The 25,286-nt window shown below is 37.3% G+C and overlaps 1 protein-coding gene across 1 annotated transcript; it reads left to right on the forward strand.

The window, feature by feature from the left end:
• The first annotated feature begins 990 nt into the window (after positions 1-990).
• LOC149231043 (uncharacterized) lies at positions 991-24,963 on the forward strand. The gene is made up of 6 exons (XM_089379098.1): positions 991-1,181; positions 22,588-22,771; positions 23,330-23,849; positions 23,969-24,022; positions 24,184-24,261; positions 24,372-24,963. The coding sequence occupies exons 1-6, from the start codon at positions 1,071-1,073 to the stop codon at positions 24,871-24,873; spliced, it is 1,449 nt and encodes a 482-aa protein (XP_089235224.1). The 5' UTR covers positions 991-1,070; the 3' UTR covers positions 24,874-24,963.
• The last annotated feature ends 323 nt before the right edge of the window (positions 24,964-25,286 follow it).

Raw genomic sequence — 25,286 nt, forward strand, 5'->3', positions numbered from 1 at the left:
ACTTATGATTTCAATAAATTAGATCAGAAACTTATGATTTCAATAAATTAGATCAGAAAATAAACAGAAAACTTTCCAAAAAATTACACTTAAAAACTACTAATTTATTAATATAAAAACTTATACAAATATATTTTTTATTTTTTATTTTTATGATAAGTTAATTTTATTTTTATTATTTAACTTAAAAACTACTAATTTATGAATATAAAAACTTATAAAAAATATTTTTACTAATTTATTAATATAAAAACTTAATACAATTTTTTTTATAAGTTAATTTTTATTTTTATCATTTAATTTAATTAGAAATAGGAAAAAATATTTTAAAAACCCATTTTTTCCCATTAAAAAAATTCAACAATCACAAATAAATAAACAAATTTCAAAATAAATAATAAATAAATAAATAATCTAATTTATAAATATAAAAATTTTTATGTTTTCAGCTTTTCGTGCATACTTTTTTATAAATCTTTTATAGAATCGAATAAAAATAAGAAAATTAAATTATTAAATATCTATATTAAAAATACATTTCAATTAATAAAATATAACTAAAATTTATATAACTCTACGCTCATAAAACTTATATAATCAAATTTTAATAAATAAGCCCAAAACACTTAACACAATCGGATTTAAACCATATTATATAAAAACGGAATCTCATCAAAAACAAATAAAATCAAATTTTAATGAATAAAATCAGATATCGCACATATATATCCTACACTTCTAACATTATCAAATTAAAATGTCTTTTAACTATGCTGTTTGTGAGTATCAAGTGAGACAGCATGGCATCAGTTGGGTTAATTAAATCCCTTTAACTTAAAGTTAAATTGACCAACCAACTAATGTCATATCACCCTTAAACCAAGGCTACCGGTTTCACGTGGGTCTATATTGACAGCCACCTGGTGTGACAGGAGAGTTGTTTTGACCAAACAAATATTTTAATCTTAATATCCGGATGGTTCTAAAACCAAAGATTTATGGGCAATTATGCACCATTCATTCAATGAATGAATTGGATACACGCCTGAGATTTCCCCCAGGAAAATTCGATGAAGGCAATGGCGGATCCGTGCGTTCTCCCCTCTGCTATTCCGCTTTCCGGAGCTGCGATTCACCCCTCAAAGAAGCTGCCCAGGCACTTCGTTCAGCCGACCAAGAGAGTAAGTTATCAAATCCCTACTTCTGGAAACGCTCTTCACAGCTAATTTGATTCGTGTTCCGTCATATATTGTTCGAGGAACGGAGCGCTACTGGTGAAATAGGTTTACTGTTAATGAAATATTCTACTGGTAAAATGGGTTTACTGTTAATGAAATATTCTGTGTGTGGGTGCAATCCATATTTTATTTCCATGTATATAAAGGGGAAATGTGTTGAGATCCTGTGCATAATATACACAGCCTTAAGCCTTATAGATTTTATGCGATTGACTTTCCTCCCAAGGTTTAATGGATTCACTGTTCTGAGAAAACAGGATAAGTGTTTTGAGAAATATACGGAGATATTTATTTTCTTTAATTTTTTAATTATGATGAATCGGTGACATGCGGAAATAATCTTGAATGCTTATTTATTTTGATAATATTATTTTAGACTTGACCTTCCTCTCATCCCTTGGAAGTTCATGCCAGACTAATGGCGGAGACCATAGCAAGGTAAGAATCACAGTTAATCAAAATCAAAAGCCGAAAGCCGCCACTGCAGCAGTCGGCCACATGTATACTCACTTAAGAGTTAGACTAAAAGCCAATACAACATAATTCATATTCACCGGCCACATGTATACTCACTTAAGAGTTAGACTAAAAGACAATACAACATAATTCATATTCACCAAACATTTGTTTATCAAGGCATTATAGTTTACTCATTTATCAAGTATTATAGCTCCTCATCTCACTAGCTATGTTTATCAAGGCATTATAGTTTACTCATTTATCAAGTATTATAGCTCTTCATCTCACTAGCTAATATAGCTGATATTTGAATCACTGGCCGAATCCAATCCTGGTGGTGGGGAGGGTGGAGAGGATCATGTCACTAGCCTAGGATCTAGATCCTCATTTAGCAAAGTATTATAATTCCTCATCTCGCTAGCTGATATTTGAATCCTGGTGGTGGCGGGGATTTGAACTTTGGTGGAGAAGGTGAAGAAGATAAATAACTCCAATTGATAGAGATTTGAACCTTGGGAGGAAAGGAAAAGAACATAACAATCTTTCCACCCAATCACTTAAAATGACTCACCCAATCACCTAAAATAACTCCAATTGATATACACATATAACTCCAATTGATATACATATATGAGCAGCATCGGAAACTTTATTATTACAGGCCCACAAAACATTATTACACGCCCACAAAACAGAGTGCTTGAGCCAACGACCATCAACCGGAGCTTGGAGGTTCCACGCATGGTGCAACGACAGATGAGCCAAACTGAGAGGCTTTTCCAACGGACCACGAACTGCAGATGTCCACCAGCCAGAACCTTTGAGCCAACGCCCATCAACCGAAGCCTTCGTCCATCTACCAGAGCCTGCAACCACCGTGATGCCCACATCCAGCAGGGAGCAAACAAGACCCCATTTGGGAGAATCAAGCCGCTGGAGGGTCCATTGAAAGAGCAGCAAGGGCTGAGTAACACTTAGGATCATCACTAACAAACCTCTGGGAGTAGTAACCCATGAACCTTCGATCCCTGTGACGCTTACGACCAGTAATATAGCGCCAAGTTCGGAATTATGAGAAAATAACCACGAAAATCCCGCAAGAGAGCAATTTTGACCCTGAAGCTCCACCGGAATAGCCTTGATCAGAGATGCGCCTTGATGCCACTTCCTGCCATGATCGAGGTAAGCCTCTCCGCACAGTAATTAGGAGAATTCATGAATCAACGAGCCAGGTAAGGGACGACGTACAACAACCAGGGGCACTTTAATGCTGCCATCGGATGAGAATTTAACAAAGTGTGCCTGGGCGCAGGAGAGAGTGAATGATGGGCCAGGTGGCCGTTTACTGCATTTGTCCTTGTTAATTTGGCGACAAACGAAGGGATCATGCACCCTCTGTGGGGAAAATAAATTATTATAAGTATTATAATATATATTTTTAATTATTTTGAGATGTTTGAAATATTTACTAAATTCAATAAACATAAAATTACAAAATATATTAATATTATATGTTGATGATACTGCATTGATGTTGGTTTGCAAAATTTGTTGAATTTCACAAGGTTATTAAATTTCCATACAACAAAGGCCAATATGACATAATCTTGCTACTATGGTTAGCCCGTAGTAAAAAAAAATCCTGATTGATGCCTTAAAATTCATTGGGCTTTACCGGTAAACCAATGCCCCCATTGACAATAATTCAACCCATAGTCAAAAAGGAATCCTGACCCATAGTCAAAAAGGAATCCTGATGGATGGCTTAACATTCATTGGGTTTCACCAGTAAAACAATGCCCCATTGACAATAATTCAATATTTTTTTAAGAGCTAAAACAAGTGCATACAATCTTTTATTTCAATTAGCTCCAAGGGTTAGGTCAGTTGGTCGAGTTCCCGTTGCTAAATATTTTGCCAATCAAGAGGTCACGGGGTCAAATCCCCTTGATGCCCTTGGGATTAGGCCCTGCTTGTTTGGCTGGCGAGTAGATCCCTTTGAGTTGATTTGCCTAGATTTTCTTGTAATGGGCACCCAATATCCATGAACCACATTAAAAAAAAAATTCTGCCTCAATTTTGAGTTGGGTCACTTATAAATTACAATCAATGTTCAAATTCACACCATGTTCTTAGAGGTAAAGCTTTAGTAGAACTTGTATAGGAGGGTGGCCACTTCAACACTAACTATTTACAACCTTAAGGCATGCTCAATCATCAAAGTTTGGTTAACTCATAGTATACTGCTTGGAAGCCACCCAATATCCATGAACCACATTAAAAAAAATCTTCTGCCTCAATTTTGAGTTGGGTCACTTATAAACTACAATCAATGTTAAAATTCACACCATGTTCTTAGAGGTAAAGCTTTAGTAGAACTTGTATAGGAGGGTGGCCGCTTCAACACTAACTATTTACAACCTTAAGGCATGTTCAATCATCATTAGGTATATGATCAAAATCTTCTGCCTCAATTTTGAGTTGGGTCACTTATAAACTACAATCAATGTTCAAATTCACACCATGTTCTTAGAGGTAAAGCTTTAGTAGAACTTGTATAGGAGGGTGGCCTCTTCAACACTAACTATTTACAACCTTAAGACATGTTCAATTATCATTAGGTATATGATCAAAGTTTGGTTAACTCATAGTATACTGCTTGGAATGTTTGGAATTTGTAGGGCAACACGATATGGTGATCGACTTTTGAATTTTTGTATGTGAAACACGTTAAATCTTTCTATCCAGACATAGAGGTGGATATACAGGAGGGGGCAGGGGCGTCTCCATCTCTGACAATCACCGTGTAAGTCCCTTACAAACCTTGGTGATAATGTTCTCTAGGGAACGCCCAAGGCTGTGAGGGCTTGGTTGGGTGATCCTAGGAGTAGCCCTTTGTGGTAAGTTAAAGCTTTCCTATCATAGAAGCTGAAGAGAAAAATATGGTGATGAATGTTTGGTTGCCTGACTTGGGTGCAGCTCCATAGTCGTGCATTTCACATATGAGATTTGCAATGACAAACTGAGAATTGTGAGATGCAAAAGCGTTTGTGGATGTATGCAATTCATTCTATGAAGTAAGTTTATATATATATATATCAAAGGAAAATCTCATAGAAATTTTTTGAGCAATTCCTCACACACAAATGGTATTTTACCCAGTGTAAACTCTTTGACATTGATTATGGTCCTTAATTTGGAAGGGACATTGAGCGAGGTACATAACAAAAATACCATACTTAGTGAGCAGAAGTAGTAAGCCCATAACATTAACCCTTGAGACGTGTCGTATGAAGTTGAAAGCACTTGACCACTCGAGTTTGCTTGGTGGTCACCATAGGTAACAAAAAAGGTTTGCCTTTAAAAGCCTTGAAAGTTGTCAAAAATCATCAAAGATCATCCACCTAGGCATATGACATTAAAGCAATCGTCCCCCACCCCGAAAAAGAAAGTAACCGTTCTTAAAAAAGGTCATTTGGCGGATAAGCAAAAGAAACCATAAAATCTTGCCATCAAGTCACAAACCAATAAGGCGAAACAAGTCCATGAAAACCTTAAGTTGGCACTATGATCAAACTCATATCTAGAGGAAGCTTATCCTTATCATTTGGGGCAGGCCCTCACCTACAATTTGCTGGATCCTGTTCAATTCAGGTATAGTAGTGCCCCAACTGTCTTTCATAGATTGTTCCTCATTTTATGAGATAGCTAGAGTAAATTTTAGGAACCTATCATTCAAGGGTGTTGGAGGAGGTCTATGAGACCAATTATCATTACTTTTGCCATGGGCTGAGATTGCTTGGAATAGGTAGGAGTTGGAGTGTTCATAGAAGGCTCCCTGTTTGTGCTGAAGGGAACCCTGCCTCAATACATCAACAATTATCATAGATGTGCCATATCTGGCTATACATTTTCAATATGTTCAGTAATTTGTAATGAGAGATTAACGCAAATCAATGAATCTAATTTTTTTAACCTAAGGAAAGAATTTCTCAATTAAGCCTGATTAAACATAGCATCATTACTTTTTTCCATGTTATGAATATAACTTCAATTCCAAATAGCTGCCTTGAAATTTGAAGCTTATTGTCCTTGGATAACTTGTCACCTAAGAGGGTTTCCTTCTAAGAAATACGGGAAAGCAAGAGTTGGCCACAAAAATTAAAGTCTTAGTTCTAGATTGACTTAGAAAAGGTTCAAAATGAAAAAAACATGCTTTAGACACTTAGCTTCCTTGCAAAAAGGATACTTGGATTGGGGGATTCCAAGATAGACTAGACAATGATCGATTGCAACCCCCTATGATAATGGACAAGGGAAAGACAGTGTTTTTTGGTTCAAGTAGAGGTTTAGACACTTAGGTTGCTTGCAGAAAGGGTACTTGGATCAGGGGATTCCAAGATAGACTAGGCAATGATCAATTGCAATCCCCTACGATAAGGACAAGGGAAAGAGAGTCTTCTTTAGTTCAAGTAAAGGTTTCCAGAAGTTGTCTAGCTTGAAAACCCTGGAGTTTAGTGTCCACAACTTGTCTAAGCAAGCATGTAGTGCTATTTTATGGCAAAGTCAGTTGTACACATCAACAAGTTTGTACTTTTTAAAACCTCTGACATTTTTCCTATTCTAGTCTCATCGTCAATTAGTTGGGGAATGTAGTGCTAACATCATTAGAAGGGAATTTGGGATAATATCTTTCACCCAATGAAGGATCAACTTATCAAGGTTGGTGAGTCTAAATCGCTTCTCTAGCGTAGGTCAAGGACCATGTGAACTTAGCTAGAGGTTTTCCTTCATGTAGGAGAATAGGAGACTACCACAAAGAATGTTTCAATGTTCATTAAAGGTAAGTTCGAATTTGAAAACTCAGTCTCTCTAGTTTAGGGATGGTGCAACGACCTCCTAGCTTCTAGATACTTAGAGTAATGAAGTCCCTTTAACCTAAAACCATAGCCAATGTGACAAGAAGATTTTGTAAGTTAAGGCTCGACCAAGACTTTTTTCCAAGATGGGTTCCTTAGCTTAATATAGTTGGGAAAAGCACTCTCCAAGGTTCGTTTCCTTTTGGTGCTCTTCTCACCTACTTTGCATACATCCTTGAGCGTGAGTATGAGTTTTGATGATCCCCATAACCTACTAATCATTCATTCGGATTCGGACCACGATAGAGACTCCATATGACTATAAAAGTCGTTGCCTCCTTAATTGTCTATGCAGAACCTAGAGAAAACTATAGAGGCATTTTTCCAAGCACTGATAAGCATTGATTGAAGGAATCCAAGAAGAAGAAAAGTTTTCCTGGTTAGAAAATGTAATTACAAAATTGATGTTGCAACCAGTCGCGGCTCTAAGGTCACAACTCCTAACCATCTTAATGACAAGAGCTGAATATGCACACATTTAGCCAAATGTTGTTCATAAAAATCTTTCGCTTGAGCTTAAACACATTGAAGTGTGCATTCTTCGAATACCACTTCTTCTAGGGGAAGAGATCAGGATCACCATGGCATACACTTATCTTGGAGTTCAATTCATAGGCCACAGCTCAATTTGTAACAGGTATTCTAGCCTCAGCTTAGTAAGTGTTATGGTCGTCTTGCTCTTCTTGAGCTAGAGCGTTTTAGAATCACTTTTAGAGGTGTTATGAAGTTGCTAGGGACTGAGTTTGTTGCAGACTGATTGGGCTAGGAGGGAGAGAGTCCATGTAGAAATTTTGAAAATCTGCCCAATCTGAAAATTCCACCTGATTTCCATGAGGCCATGGATCTACTTCATAGAGTTTTCAGCCTGATAAATGAAACTAATTTCTTCAACATCTTTGCAAGATCTCAATTTAGAGATCTAAGATTAATTCAGTTGCAGTGGAAATATAACAGCAAAAATTCAGACCTGAAAGTTTCAGTCAGTTGCTGTCCTAATAAATCAGCATATTAAAACAGCCATGAAACTTGCTCAGTACAGGAGAAAAATCAGATCTACAAACACAAATTTAGGATAAAGGTACACTTCATAGTATCATAGTAATGGAGGTAAAGTACAATACCTTAGCTCATTCCAAGCTGGTACAAGTCCTTTCACCACATTCCAAGCAAGGGCCCTTCAACGCATACCAAACCCTAGCTGGGGCACCTACACCCATTGCAAACCCTAACCAACAATAGAAAGGCCAATCAAGGGATCCCACGAAGCTCAACAAGCTAATCCTTGAAGCTTCCAAACAAGCCAGCATCACACCTATTGTTAAACCCCAAGATCCCCCCTTGCATCACATAAGCTATCAAAGAAATTAACACACTCGCATCCCATAAGATACAATACTCAACACTTGCATCTCACAAGCTACAATGCTCAACACATAGATCTCACAAGCCAAGAAACCCTAGTGCTAGCATCCCACAAGCACTAATTCTTGTTGCAAGAGTAATACATGACCTTCCAAGATTTTCCAAATAGCTTTTATCACACCAAATATCAATCTCTAAGATACAAAGTAGTTGTTACTAACAACGACACTCTCCTTCCATTATATTGAATCTAGACTAAGGTGAGCGAGGAAAACAAATAAAGTAGAATGCAGACTAAGTCCATAAGCAACCCTAGGCTAAGTCAACAAACAAAGCCCCAAATGGAGTGCTCCTAAGAGCAAGTTGTATAGTTGTTTACATGGCATACTAGGGTTTTCCCAACGTTGGTGCACCCTCCAAGCTAGGTGTTGACATATCAAGTACTCCTTTTCCATGATGTTGTGCCCTCAAGTCAATGGCTCCTCAACTCAAGTGTTCCTCCTAAAACTGTGTGTAAGAGGGTTGCATGCTTGTAGTGCGAAGCACCCAACCTCCAAGTGCCTAATGCCCTCCAAATTGGTTACTCCTCATGCCAAGTGCTCTTCATCCTCAATAAGTGTGCCCTTGTAAAAGATGCCCAATATGCCACATGTGCCAATTACCACATCAAAAATTTTGCCTCTCTAGCACCAATCCCAATGCAAGAATACATTCAATCTAAGTTCCCCAAATGTAAATAAAAAATGATCTAGGAGACCACAACCCCTTCACATCCCATGAAGTGCTCTCCTAAATAGGTGAAATACTTTTGGAGCAACTGAAAGATAATTTTCCAAAATCTTATCATCATATACATTATTTGATGCAAGCAAATGGTTCAACAATGCATTTTTTATGCTCACAACAAAAACAAATTGCTTAATGACTTATATAACTTCTCAAAGGATGCCCAAAACTAGATGGGAAGGCTAGGGATTGCACCCACACAAAGCAACAAAGCTCAACACTTTACTAAATAGAGGGGTTGTTGAACCTGTGAGAGAAAAAGAGTGTATTTCAATAGACCCAAGGAACAATGGTGGGTAATACAAATTCCTTAAGAAACGAACACAAAATAGCTTTTGGTCAGGTTGTGGATGTTGCAAAATGCAATATGACAGCTATTAATTCATATTTTCCTTAACCTTAATAATTGCTTGTGAACTTTATTTATCTTCTTGTGTTTTCTTTATTAGTTCTTCTTCATGAAACAATTATCAAGAACAAAATAGTAAAAACAATGGACACAGAAATTCCAAGCCAGGGCAAAACCCTTACAAGGTGAAAACCCGGAAAAAATCTCTTCTCTTATAGAATCTGCTTCAAATGAGACAACCACGATCCAAAACCTAGATCAAGTCCTTCCTCCAAGTATCAAGTCAGCTCTCAATAAACCCTTCCAACCCTGATTAGATCAACAAGGCTCAATCCTGCATCCATCGGCTTCAAACTGCAACTTTGATCCCTAGCTTCGACCTTGCAACTTCGACTCTGTAGCTATTGCAAAAACCCTAGGACAATTCTTCAAGAGATCCTCCTTTGAGCAAGACAATACTTTCCAAGGTCAACTAAGTTAAATCAAAGTATTTGCTCTTCCAACAACTCGATATTGTAGCTTGATCTCCTACAATTCAGACGTGGAATTTCGGCCTTCTTGGGAGCTGCAAAAACCCTAGATTTCGCACGTGTGAGAGAGATAGAGCCCAAAAACAAACTTTTCTTCTTCTTCTTGGATTCTCCTTGTCTTCTAGACCTTCACTCTTCCTTTCTTGCTTCTTCTAGCTTCAGATTGAACTTGTTCTTGAGAGATCGAACTTGTGTGAGAGAGTGTGTCAAATGAGCTTGAAGCTGCCTGTATTTATAGGCTTCCCTCTTTTAGGTTGACTTGTAGCTGCTAGGGCTGACTTGTACTTCAGAGGTTTCCAAGACCTTCTGGAATCAAAATAAATTCTTTTACAAGGTACATCTTACTCGGAAGGGTCTTATAATCATGATGTTGACTCTCTTGACTCATGTCAATAAATCCTATGACATAACAAACCCTAGAAGCATGAAGAACATGCTTTTACCTAGAAGACTACTAATAAGAAGCATGAAACCCATGCTTTAAAATGATAACTTTCTTTTCTTCTTTTGTTTGTTACATAAGATACATATTGAAATGAGTACAATAACAATTATGAAGACCAAAGCTAGTTACATTTCCAACAACAGGCACTTTGGCAATCCCGAAATAGAAATATCTAGAGGGGTTGCTTCAATAGTGTTTTCATGACTTTGTGGAATACAATGGGGACAAATATTTGGGGTCTCTTTGGGGCAACCATCATTTTTCGAATTTCCATCTACAGAGTACTATGAATAACAAGAGTCGAGGTTGGATCAATGATTGGTACTTTGGTTTGGACTAAGCCATTAAAAGCTTGCAAAAGCATTGGGGCAAGAAGCAAGCTAGCTGATTAGAGGAGATGGTATGTAATTGTTACAAGGATAATGGTACTTTGGTGGCATATCCCTCAAGTTCAAGTTCAAATGCTAGCTTTTAAATTGCTTTTTTAACATAACTGGAAGGTAATATTAAGATTGATCAAATGGTTCAAATCTTAAAAATCACTACCAAATTGGTTGGAATGCAACTATGTACACATTGAGATTGTTTAGGATTGTCCAAATTCTTGTTTTTTGCTTTAGGTTTCAAGCTTCTATTTAAGAATCCTGATAAAGTTCAATCTTTTATTAGTGAGAGAACCATGTATAACCATGGTTAGCATTTTGTAGCCTAGTAAAAAATGTATGGGGAATAAAGGGGTGAAACTGTCAAAACTTAGACATTGGCCTTGTTACAACAAATCTAGCAGTCTAGTGCAAAGTCTCTCTAGGCAGCCTAGAGAAGGTGCAACATAAGGGAGTATCACAATTGTCACCTCAGTAACTAATCCCTTCTTTTTAGTGAAGGACATAATCCAACACAAGGGAGGCTTTCTTGGTAGGGCTTAGTGATCAGGTAACCCAAGAATTTCAAGCTAAGTGCTCCCTAACTATCCTACAGTGTAGAACCACTAGATAAAGGTATAACATATTAGGGTTTTGGGTGGATGGAGGAAGAAAATTCAGATTTGGGTTCAAGATACTTATGGGTCAATCTAAAGGCTATGGTTGGCTTAAGAGTCTCAAATAGGTGTCGTGAACACACCAAATCAAGAAAATGCTCAAGGCTGCTATAAAATAGGGTTTTAAAACAACAAATTGCAACAATACAATAATTTATAACAATAAGAAATTTAGTTGTGAAACTAGTGAATAAGCTATGTGAAGTGAAGGCTAAATTAGAGAGCAAACTAGGAACAAAGTTACAACAATTTTGACGGTTAGTAAGAAACAAAACAACAAATAAACCTTGACGTCAACCTTAAAAAATGGTTGAAAATTGCATGAAAACTTCAAATTTTCTTATGGAATGCACTTTTACACAATGTCTAACCCTAGGGCATATATCAATAAGTCATTAAATGCTGAAAGTACGAGATTTTGCTATAATTTAGCCCCAATTTACCATGAAATAAAAAGAAAACCCATTTTTATACTTTAAATGAGTGCCACAAGAGATGGACTAATGCCTTCTCAATCTAGGGCATATGGAGTCTAGGATCCAACAATTTGGGTTCTTGGAGTGACATAAATCCAATCAAACTAGGGCAAATAAAGTAACTTACCCTAGGGTTTGAGATTTAGGTTCTCAATTTTCTGGATGATTAAGAGAAAGAAAAACATATCTTTATTCCTCAAATACTTGGAAGAAGGGTTTATCTCAACAAAGGATAATTGAAGCAAATACCAAATAAACTAACGTAGCACATGAACATTCATGCCATGGAACATAGTACCAATATAAAGCAAATAAACTAACTTACTTCACCATGCATAATCCAAGATCCACCATAAGCATCGATGAAAAGAGATTAGATTACATTCCAGTTCCACCGAAGAGAAGTTGGTCAACCAGGCCTCCATAGCGCACAAGAGAGAAGAATCACTAATCAAGAGAATGTATGATCCAAGTGTGACAATCCAACAATGATGTAAATTGTTCCCCTTTTTGTACTAGTTTAACCAAGTGATTCCCCTTAAAATGTACTAAATCCATGATACAAGGTGGATGGGTCAACAAGTCAACCCCCAAAGTTAGTCTTTATAAAGACTAAACATGAAAAATAGCCTCAAATAACCCACATATATGAGTAGAAATGCCTCCAAGGGTGACATCATCATTAATAGGCATGTCTCTCCATGAAAAGGTGCAATAAATGATTCATGAGTGCATCTTATTCCATAAGTCATGTCTTTCCATCTAAAGGAGGCGCCTCATCACCAAACAACTCTCTCTCAAGCCGTAGATCATCAAACTAGGGCATGGCATAATCAATGTAGAAGATGTAGGTACTCCTCCAAAGGGGTCCCAAGTGATCATCATCATCAATGACCATCAAGAGAAGAACAACATCGATCAAGAAGGTATAATGCTAGGTGTCCTGTTATCTCAGGGGTGCACCTGCTCTCTAAGCCCACGTCCTAGCCTTAAAAGTCAATGACCAAGGTCTTGATGCTGGAAGAGGGTCTCATCCACTTTGCCAAGTCTTCATCAAGGTTAATGCTCCTCCAAAATATGTTGATGTCCTCCACATCCTCTACAAAGTGTTGGGGAAGAACACATCATCCCTCTAGGGCTCTTGGTAGCACCTAGGAGAATCATCTTGAACACACTCAAATAATCAAGTGATATCTATTATCAACATCATGGGTATAAGAACCATAAGATCATCAAAGTGGACCATATTTAATGTTAAAGGCATCAAACGTACTTTACACAAATATCATCTTCAAATGTCTAACTAGCTTATGATTGTATAGAAGTTACTGAACTTAGGTACGGGAGGGTTATCACTTGACCCTATTAGATGCTTCCAACCCTAAGGGGAGGAACAATTACTAGGCCGACGTTTTCAAATGATATGTGCAAGCAATGGGTGTTATGGCTTTGGGTTTTACTTCATAAAAGGTGTCAGTCTTATACTAGGTTGTATAAAACCATTATCCATGAGCGTGTCTATAGAGGGAGCGCTTAGCTGCTTGAGCTACCTTACCTCACCTTTGTTTTTTCAAGCTCCTTGATTTGCCTTTTTCTTCATTTGATTTGGCTTGCTTAACAAGCTTTCTTGATTATCATGTAATAAAGATAATAATCCCCCTTTAATGATGGGTTGTTTATCACTTCCTTGGGGTCAAGATGTTGAGACTCCCTTTTACTTTGACAGGCATGATATGCATGGATACTTTGGGGGATGAGTGGCTATATTAGAAGGGGTAGAGCTAGAGCTATAATTGGATTTTGATTGCTTTTTTTTCGAGGAAAAAACCATAATTTTATTTATAAAACAAAATTGCATTTTGTAGATGCCCAAGAGTATTCGGTCATAACAGTCCAAAAATTTGATCTTGATTTATGAAGGAAAAATATGAAATACAAATATAAATAGAAACACAGAGATACAACGAAAACATAATTTCAATTCATTAATAACAAAGTATTGAAAATTGTTTACATGCAGAACGAAAATAAACTAGCTCAGGCGATGGCCGCTTATCTCTGAGAAGAGATGTGGCAACTACGTCCTTCTGAATTGTGTTACAATGAAGCTTGGAGGCTTATTTATTATTGAGAAACAATGGAAAAACCTAAACATCCAAAAACCTAACCCTAGGAGATGAAGCGCCAAAAGTTTGTGGGCTCCGTTGGGGTAAATTGGTGCATTAACTTCCCAAGGTGGCATGCGACCTCCATTTGATGCGTATGATACCTTGTTAGAAATATCTATCCGAGGACTACAACTTTTGACTGCAAACCCTTGCTGCAAGTTATGGGTTTGCCTGTTTTTCAAAAAGTCGTTTAGAACCTCATAACGACTTCGGTAGTTCAGGACCCGAAAAAATGCCAAAAATAGTAAATTGTGCTACAATTAAGGAAACTTAAAGAAACAATGGTGGGGGTCCAAGTGGAATAGGCGAGTGGCCAACAATATCCACCTGAATAAAAACTGGAGCCCATACAACCAACTATCAAAAATAAAAAATGATAAAAAATTACAAGTTGGGGCTAAGTGTAAAGTCACTTAGCTACCCTTTTCTTCCTTTTTTATTTTCTAATTTCTGCCATCCTCCTTGATTTGGAGTAGCAGTTACAATTGTTAACCGATTCTCTTCTGCATTCATTGGGGTATCCTTATTTGAGTCCGAGCTCTCAGATACATGGATCATTTAAAACCTCCCACCTCCTTTTCAGGGGGGTTCTTCTCATTGTGCTGCATTGGAACTGAAAATTCAGTTGCTTTAGAAGCATTGGAACTGAAAATTCAGTTGCTTTAGAAGCTCTCGAGCTTGGTATCATTATTCCTCCTTGTTGACCTCCTCCGTCTATTGATGTGTCTCGTGGGTTCTGATTTGCCGCATCAATAGAAGTAGTAACTATTTCTCTTCGTCTTCTTCTTCAGAAGGGGACTGCTTTTTTATTTGTTTATTTTTCCCTTTTTGGATCTCTCTTTGCCTGAGGACACATATGTTGTAAGTGTCTTGTTTGAAGACATATATGACATCTAAAAGCCGTATTTCCAAAATCTAAGAATCAGGTAAACCTTTACTAAGGTCCACCTCCACACAAATTATAGCACAAGTAAAAATTCCTTGTGCAGTTTTATCTAGATCTGTTTTAATGTACTTAACCAGTGTATTCTTGATTCCTTCTAATGCTTCATGATGCCAAAAATGGAGAGGGAGATTATGCAATCTAACCCACATTGGAATTCTGGAAACCACCATTGTATTGGCATCGAAACCTGGGAACCATGGGATCATGAAAAGACTCGCACTGCCCCAAAACCCTGGGCCCTTCTTTAAAGTGAGGTCCCTGTCCTGCAATGTTTGAAATTTTACAATGAAAACTCCCTTGGAACATAAGTGAATATCGCACTTTGGAGTCCAAGTAGAAAAGATCCACTGAAATAGATGCACAGGTTTTGGCCAGAAACCATTAAGCCTGCATATATCTGTGTGGGATTGGAAAGTTGTGCGAATTTTGTTTATCTCCGAAAGGTCTACTGCCATTTCTGGAGCGTGATTCATCTGTTCCATAATGTAGGGGCCTAGAACATTTAGGATTTGATCGGATTTGTTTTGTGTCTCATCTTTTCTTTTGACAACTTCCTTGAACAGGATTGATCCCTTGGAAAAAATTGTTCTAGGCAAACCTCCTCGCAGCCTCAGATTTAAGATAATAGATGAATCCATTTTGATGCCATATTCTTGCAATTGGAGAGCATCTTGGACTTATCTTGGACTTGAACCTTCTCCTTCAGATCTTGTACCAAATCCTCTACCCTGGCCTTTATGGAGATCAATTTCCTATCTAGTGTTTTAACAAAAAATTGGAAAGATACTCCCATGTCCATATCTATTTGACAACTCTTGCAACCGTTCGGTTTTTGAGATAGATCCCCCAGCGTTTGCGTTTAGCATGGATATGAGGAAAATCTTCTAGATTTGTAGAATGATCTACCAGATCCATTAAAGTGTTATATGGATATGGTGTTTTCCAATATTTCTATGCTAGATTTGTGGAGCTATTTGATTGATCTACATCCAAAAAGGCTTCGTTCAACCAAACATGACTCATATGGACAGATCCATGCCTTCAGATCTCTGCAAAGTAACAAACCTTAACGACATTTTTCAATTTCAACCCTCTCTCTGCCATCGACTTACTCCGCGGAACCGTGGCTGCATATGACAATGTCCAAAGCCTGACCAGTAAATCCTAAGAGCCATTATGCTCTAAACCGTACCTCCGACCGAGACGCTGATCCTCTGATCTATGACCGCCAAGGGCTTCAGAGATAAGTTGTAACCTCCCATTGGCAACGTGATACTCCTTGCAGGTGACTATCCTCTCCAAAATATTCTTCGCGCAGACCAGATCTGTGCCATACTCTTGAGATAGGTGCAGATTGCCTTGTTTGAATATGCCCTGGGCATCGAAAGTGGCCTGGAGCTTAACAACGACGGTCAAAAACTCTTTGCAGATAAAAAACCGAGCCATCCTTTCTTTCCACCAAATCCCCATGTTCATAAACCTGGATTTACATCCCTTGCCATTGTTTTGCATTTTGATATTTGGTTTATGCTTTTTCTTTTCATACAGTTGTATCAGCCTTGGGTATTTCCAATCCCTTCTTCTCATAGGACAAGGTGTACAAGAACTAGTATGAGCCACTAACAACAACCAATCAAAAGATGGGATAACAAAATAAGGGGAATGATGACGAGTGTGAAGTATGAATATCATGGAATACTACCACCATCAGAGTCTCCTATTCGTGCCCCTCCTAGACAGTGAAAGAAAGACCCTAAGGAGGGTCACACTAGACTAGGAATAAATGATAAGTTCTTTCTGCATGGGATGCACTGTTTTGGAGAATTGATGGGTACAAACCGCACCCAAGGATGTACTCAATGAATTTATTACTTTCAAGACTAGGAATAAATGATAAGTTCTTTCTGCATGGGATGCACTGTTTTGGAGAATTGATGGGTACAAACCGCACCCAAGGATGTACTCAATGAATTTATTACTTTCAAGGGAAAGGAACAGAATACTGAAGGTGCCACATGGATTTTGGTTGTTGATATGCTTAAGACAACTCCCTTGGAAAGCATAGGGTTAGATATTCATTCTGCGACACTCTCAACCCTGGAACACTCTCCAAGCAACATCATCAGACAAGCATTGGGTCCTTTTCAGTGATTCACTGATTGATGATGCAACAGAGATTTCTTCCTGCTCAGTACCTCATCTTGTCTTACTGACAAGTAGTAGATCTCCTGCACTTTCTGTTTTGTTTTGTTTTATGGTATAGGAGTAGTGTAGGTCACTCTTACAGCTTTGTATCACTAGTTGTAATTCTTGGTCTCATTGATCCATATTGTTGTTCATTTGTTGAACATTGATGCATTATCTTACTTTATGTGGGAGATCTTATGAGGAGCACGACCAAACATCTAATTTAGAATAAGCCTCTACAACAATATTGGCTAGTAATAAATTATTGAATTATTATTATTTTTGACAACAAACTGTTCACTACTAGATTTTAAGAGAACAAACTAGTGATTCATGTCAAAACACCCTTATTTATGCATCACACATGCTTTGATGATAAGTTGCCTGATTCTCTAAGGTGATTTACAATAGCAAAAGTGAAGCGAGCAATAAGCTCCCTATTTGAGATAATAGTATTAATTGGAGAGACATGTTCTAGAAAAGTACTATGTTGGTGCAGTTTCTTGCAAAGTGGGATTTACCATGAAAGGTTTCTTAGTGTGCAGTTGTACACAGCCCGGGAAAGCCGCTGCAATGTGTTTAGCACAAAGAGTTGCAGCAGAATGCAAAGGATGCTATATAGACATACACCTTTGTTAGCTGTTGCACTGCATATGCTACCTGAGACCATTAGTTAGCTAAAATTATCTTTATGACTGACCTTGTACTCCCTATACTATGTACATCAGGCTCAGAGTTGGGCTTCGTTAGTTGTATTACAGTAGTTGAAGCTCATAAGCATAGCTTAAGCACAAACCTGTTGTCAGCATTACTTAACAGTTGCTTGTAAAATAGACCATAGTTGAGGCTTATCTCAATATTTGTAACAGATGCACATACATTATCAGATTATCTTTGGGTTTGCAACATTTATTATGTGATGGACAGAAATTTCCCCTTAGATATTAAGTACATTGCAAGTGATACAAAGACTCTTCACTAAACTCACTTATGAATTGGGGCTAGATCAGCCAAATCACATTTGTTGAATGATTTGGCTGTGTTAGCTGTATTGAAGTCTAAAATGGGGATCCAAAATGAATGAGGCTACTTACAACCTGAAGCGGCAATTGCCATGCAAATTTCTCTTCTCTTGGATACAAAGAGATTTAGTTTTGGTCCTCCTCGGCTCCTAAAACTGATCTGTTGAGCTGCAAGCATTATCTTCACTTCTCCTTCAATCAACAGCATGGGAAAAAATCCAATTTAACAATTGTTTCTCAATTTGATTGAGCTACAGTTGTTTCTGAATTTGAATGACCTACAAGGACAAGGGAAGGGTAGCAGTACAATTTTGGAATTTCTGACGTACTAGTAGACTGGAAACAAGTTTGTCAAAAGCATTTACGTACACGAAAATGATTGTAAATTTTTGCAATGCTTACTGAGCCGGGTCTAGGTTGGGTGTTGTATGGAGATTCCCCAAAATATTTTTCCAATGCACGAATTGCTTAATTTTGTATATAATTCCTTGCAGGTCTCCTCATTGTTCGATTTGGTTGTAGAAACTCTTGCTGATTTTATGACTTGCCATGGGGGCTTACCATAGGCATTGCTTCTACAGTGCAAACATTTTAAATATGGATTGTTGCTAGCAACAATTACAAGTGGAACTGAAAAGATGATCAATGGCCTTGCATGCCTGATTCCTGAAATCAGGCAAGTTGCTCCTACTTTGACTACAAAATTTGACACTAGCAGTTTCAGTGCAGCTGAAGCAAATGGAATATATTCCTAACAGACCAGCTCATTTCCAAATGAATATGGAAGAATCCATTATCGATAATTGTCAACTTTTGGGGTCAACACAATTTTTTAAACTGTTTGTTGTACTATGCAGCTCATTAGAGGCACCAATCCCTTTGAAAGATCTTGAAGCTAAGGTGTTGATGCTTAATGTGGTTTGAGAGATAATTTTGCAAGATGCACGGCATTTTGACTTTTCAATTATAATTCACCTGGTGATTATTCTATCCAATGGTGCTGTCGTGGACTGGCAAGGTTAATGTGTTTGGTGCACAACTCTATTGCCCAAGTAGGTGGGGATTATGAGTTGTCAAAAGTGATTCTACAAGCTTATCTTCAACTCCTGTGTGTCTTTTAGGAATATACATTCTGTTTGGAGGTATGTGTTGCTTTCTTTGAAAGAATGCTCCATTCTAGTTGAGAAACAATGGTCATAGGTATTGTAAATACCCTTCTTGTTTGGGAAGGGGCAATGTGTCTTGTGCTAAAGACATGGTAGTACATGGAGCTATAGAGATTCTCTTGGAACTTCTTATGTGTCATAACCATGAGGATGATGCAGAAAGACTGATTGAAGCCATACTGAATAGTATGGAGATAATAAACTTGAAAGTCTAAGAGTCAGCAATCACTCCATTATCTTGGGGTTTGTTAATTGAAGTTAGAGATGGAAGGGTTCTGCTAAATTTGGCAGTGGGACCCACAAGTGAAGCTAAGGTGCAGTTATACTTTCACTTAATTTTGACTTAGGAAAATTATAATTTTCCTATAGTCAAAAAGTAAATCGATCTCAGCAGTTTGAATTGAGTTGATGGGTCAGTTTGATTTTATAAAAAGGGAAGGGCGTAGACTTGGCTAATTAGATTACGCGCTAGAGATTTGTGTGTTTAGCTCAGCAAAGGATATTTTCCAGATCAGCGCATTAGGGCAGAGAAGAGAGGTCAAATTGCCAGCATGCTCACTTTCCAAGGCTGAGTCAGCCTGCGCATGAGGGCCAAATAGTCTGTACGAGTCTGTACAGTAGCATATGCAGACGCTGAGTTGGTTAGAAAGACACAGAACAGTGTGTTGAGGAACAGCGAATTGAAGAGGAAATTTTCCCAGTATTTGTAATCAATTTTATGAGATTTTTGCTGAGCAGAATAATAATAGAACACACAAGTTGGCAGGTTTTCCCCAGTTGGGGTTTCCTGGGTAAATTCTGGTGTATTGTTTATTGTGTGCTTGTGTCTTCGTGAATTTATTTTCCGTTGCTATTATTTGTTAGAATACTCAACATATTTAGTAAAAGTGTTTGGAGTTCAGTTTTCAGTGTCTTCATCGCAGAATTGTTAGTAAATTAGTAGTTGGGTATTAGAAAGCTAACAGGGTTTGATTGACAAGTGGGCTCAAAGTCAACAAGCAAGACTAGTAGTAGTAACTGCTCTTGCACCAGGGGGTCTGTTTCAAAATGAGAGTAATGGACAATAGATGTTATCTCTGCCTGCTGCGCACCAGTGAATCTACTCAAGTATCAACCAACGCAAAGGATGATAGTGGTTTCCATTTGTACCTTGCAAAATATACTTTAGTACAGAAGCTGACATAAGAGAGCGCTGGCAGAAGCTGGTGGCATTACAGAGATAGCAGGAACTGCCCTAAGATTCATTAAAGGACCAATGCTCTTGGTGTAGTGGGAAATACAATTGCAGCCATTCACAACAACTTTGCCGTTGTTTCAGAAATTCAGCTGCATTAATTTCTCCTGCACTAATTGGAGCCTTTGTAATCCAAGCTGCAATTTTAACAGTGGGTTCATTGGAAATTGGAAGGAATCACCTCAAAAATGTTTCATTGCTTGAGCAATGTGACTGCACTGTCTTATTGTTTTCCAGCCATGACAATAAAAATGTGGATAGATCGTCATATATTTATCAACATCTTATTGCTACAGTTGGTCAAAACAAGTCGAGGGGACACTATGATGATTCCTAAAAGAGAGTGTATTGTTTCCAGCTCAGTTAGAAGGAATTCAATTGTCATTCCTAACAACAAATAAAATGGTTAATTGGAAGGCCCAATTTTGTGCTAGAATGGCTAACATAGAATTTACGAGGCAAAAGGAATTGTATATAACTTCAATATTAGAGTGAAATTGGCTAGGATATATATCTTAGGACTATTAAAATAAAATTGGCTAGGATAATTTTATGATGTAAGGTTATCTATTCCACATTGAGAGGACAAGGAAATGAAAGTGGGAACACCAACTATAAGTATGCCATTAGCCCTTAGAGTAAGGTATGTTTGGAATCTGGATTTGGTTTCTCTTGCAAGTAGTTGGAGGACTATAGTTCTAGCCAAGTGCAGCATCCATATTTCCCTTGGATATTTGGGCCTGAGTTGGCATTTAATCCATATCTTCTGAGGACATTTTCTCACCTATGTACTATTCCTGAGATTATCTAACCTACACACTGTTGCTGAAATTATCTGATTTTTAGTTACAAGTCAGTTATTGTTGATGATTTTTTGTTCTCTTAAATCTGTAATTCAGTTTTGAAGGATGGTTTCACTTTAGTTTCTTGTACAATAGTTGTTGCTAGTTCTTGTGCTTACTTCTGTTAGAGTTCTAGAGCCTGTTTGCCAATTCGTTGTTGTTATCCTCGTAATCTGGGCTGTAGTGGAAGGCCTGCTTTTACAGATTTTTCGAGTGCAGGTAGTGGAGTTCCTGGGAGCCATAACAGTACATACCCTAACAAACCAGTGTCATCTGCTGTTGTCAAGTTTGGGCTCACAACTGTTGTATCAGAGCTCCAAATAACTGCAACATTTGTACCAGATTTCAGTCATAAGATCAGTTTTCAATTTAGGCTTATAGCTGTCTCTATGCATAATGATAATTTCATTGTACTAGACGGAAATGATACCTTTGTTTTCCATTTAACACAGCAACCCATGCCCATGGGTTATCATTCAATGGGATAGTGCTGTCCTATTTTTCATGCATATTGACAATCCTACATCAAAATGCACGTGGAATCCAGTGGAGAACAGGACATGAATCTAGTGCTTCTAAATGAACTAGTCAATAGGATACCTCATTTTTTGGATTTGGTAGAAACAGAACACATTGATATTAAGGTGGCGAAGCATGTTGAATTGTTAAGTAATATTTTAATTATAAATCTCCATATGTCCTGCTTAAGAGCTATGATCTCAGCTTGCTGTGGCTAAATTAACTTTGGAGTGATCTTGCATTCTTCATATTAGCCTTGCTATGGGCTTTCTCTTGATATTCAGAAATAAATCAGCAGTTATGTTTATAATAAATCAATATATCCCTGGGACATAAATAGAGAATAGCAAGCAACTCTAGGTTACTTAAAGTAAATAAGGTATTCTGTACATCATCTGATTAGTATGAAGTAGATAGAGAATGTAATGTATCCATGAATACCATTACATCCACCTTTTCTTTTCCTGTAATATGAATGGGGGATTTCATCACCTGATACATCAACCATAAATAATGAGGTTGTGTCATCAAAAAACTGTTGTGGTTGCACAGAATTTAGATCATTGAATCATTTAATATAAAATGAAAATGGTATTACGCAGAGCTTGCTGTGGAGTGGGACTAAGCTATTGCCTTCTGCATAAAGAGTACCAATGCAACAACAAAATGATAGTTGATCCTAGGTAAATATGAGAAGATTAGGGTTCAGGATTTGGTAGTCATTAGTTCGATGAGATAAATATTGAGATAGATTGCTAAGTTGGGGAATTCAAGTAATAACTGTAGTCATGGCTTGTTCTGTCATATTTCTAAGTTCTTTGGATGCCAAGTATGATGTTCTTGCATGTACATTGTAGTTACGTGTATTCTGAGACTAAGGCCTGTTTGTTTTATGTGTAGGGATTTGTATTATTGGTGCAAGATCAAAGCAATAAAACGGATGTTATTGGGCTGCATGATGGAGAATTCAAGTTACATCTGTTGTGTAATGCTCAGAAAGATGCATTTGCAGAATCAAGAGCAGCTAGAAGATTATCAAGGAAAATTCCTTCTATCAAGGAACCTGTTCTGGTTGATATTCAAGGTCTAGTTTATGTGCTATGGGCTCAAATGAATAGTTTTTAGTCTGCTTGTTCTTTTATTTTAGAATGATTTTCAACTCTAGTACTGCATGATATTTTCATTAAATAGTGCATAAACATCCACCTGAAACTGTCGCTTGTATGAAATAGTTAAGCCTGTTTTCTCCTAATGATATCATTGGACTGTATTGGTGCCTTATCAATGATTCTTGTGGTGGCTGCTAATAGATCTTCCTTTCTCTCATTCTTTCTTTTTGATGTACGCCCTATTTAGCATTTTATCATATATCTTTTGTTTATTTTATCCTCTTGTAGTAGCCAATTGCACTCATACAGATTATTATAATTTATAACTGTTTGTACACCCTAGTCCCATTGACCTACTTTTCCGTCATTTGGTGGAAATTAATAAAATTATCTTATCTGTTGACGGAACAAATGACTCGTAGCAATAGTTTACGATGAAGCATTTCTGTAGTTGATCATGGAAGGGACATGCCTGGCTTTATTTTTAAATTTTTAATTATATAATCATTTTTATTTGGTATTTTGTTGGACAGAAGCCTGCGATGGCTTTATTTTATTCTGCTCTGGGATTGCTGGGCAGTGCTTGCAACATGAAAAGATCCTACAGTATCTTATGTCTGGGTGTGGGAAAAGGCTTCAGGAAAACTTTGATATATCTATGCTTTCCGAGTTAACGGGTATTCAACGTTTGGTTGTGCATGGGCATGAATGCTCCTATTCTTCAGATGAAGATTTTGGCCTTGATGGTTATGGATATAATGAGGCTATATATAGACAATCTATGGCTAAGTTCATGCATGGGTTTCAGACGTACCAATCTCTGCAAGTGTCTGATTGCAGTATCTCCTATTCCAGATGTAAAGAGTTGATATCTCAATTCCATCGGAGAAATGCAGGCATTGTGGATTGGGTACAGCCAGAGCCACACATTTCAATCTTACCAATGACGAGGAACACGGAGGATGGTTTACTTCCAAATGTCAGCGAACTTCATCTATATAACAATCATAGTAAATCAAATAAGAAATCTGGAATGCTGCCAGATTTTAAAATGTACAGTTCTGAGCTATCTGTGTTTTTGGCTTTAGTTTTTCTTTTTCCTTTTTGGGGCTATTTTCATTATTCTCCATCAAATTGGATGTTGTATTTATCTTGATATTTGCCTATTACAGCTCTTTGCCTGAGACTTCTGCAATCCATTGTGAAGGAAAGGCATTGATGGAACTGTAAGTTATGGTTCTTGGTCTTTTTTCCCTTCAGTAAATTAAAGGATTACCAACTTTAACAGAATTCTTCAGACACCAGAAATCTTTCCTAAAATATGAGCTTTCTCCTTGTAAAATTAAATACTTTACTAAATGACTTTGTTTTGTCTTATTTTGTGAAGACATGGGACCAATAAGTTTAAAACAGAAAAAGCACCTGTATCTGCCGCAATGCAAAATGTGAAATCTTCAGTTGCAAGGTAAGTGAAACTCCCGGGATTACAATGAAGTCATTTTTCTTGGCACATACTTTTATTGTAAATCTTTCTTGTAGTTTCTGTTATGATACTAAACACATATTTGGATGCAGTCCAGAAAAGCTCAAACTGAAACACCATACCAAAAAAAAAAGTAAAGGGTCTGTCAACAAAGGACGAGATATTTTCAAGAGAAATCAATTTCAACATTATGAAGTCATGTTCTCGGTATTATTCAGAAAGGATTTTGCAGCATCAAGTGTTCTGGAATTATCAAAATCCAGTCGGGAGGAGCTCTTGATGCTGCTGAATCAACTTGCTGTTACACTTGCTGGAAGTGGGTTGGGAATCATGCTTTATGTTGCGGCAAAGATATTTTCTGTCAATGCACTGTTTGATAGCAGAAAGCTTATGAATATTGTATTTGGGCTTGGACTTATTTGGCTCTCAGCTGGTGTTAAGAATTTAAGAGATGCCTTTTCTTCTGTAACGGGAATCAATGAAAAACTCAAGCCGAAACAAAGACGAAATGTTTCTATATTGAAAAGGGAGTTGCGCCATGTATTTTTCAAGGCTTTTACCTTGATGGCCTTCTCAGTTTTAAGGTTTGTGTAATTTTTATCTTTTACTGACCTAGAAATATTGATCAACTTCCTTGGTGTTTCATATGTAATATAGAGTCTTAAACTTCAGTTTCTTGCACAACATTGGCAATTTTTTGTCGTGAGATCCCTTTGTTGATGTTTTTTACAATTATGGGTTGTTGACTAGCATATCTAGGGTCCACTGTTGACTGATCCTTATTGCAAACACACCAGTTTTTCCATGTGGTGTTCTGCTCAATTAATGGGAAATGATCATAATTGCACGATTCAATACATAACCAATTATCTAGATCCATTGAATATTGTTTCATGATTGCATGTTTTGGTATCGAGCATTGTGTAGTTTCTTCGAGCATTGTGCCATTGGTGTATAATTCTATGAGTTGCTATCATCAAATGTGTAACTAACCTTCTATGAAAGTA

Source organism: Pinus tabuliformis, chromosome J, assembly GCF_031772625.1.
Source record: "Pinus tabuliformis cultivar Carrire ecotype Pingquan chromosome J, CPIR1, whole genome shotgun sequence".
Lineage (NCBI taxonomy): Eukaryota > Viridiplantae > Streptophyta > Pinopsida > Pinales > Pinaceae > Pinus > Pinus tabuliformis.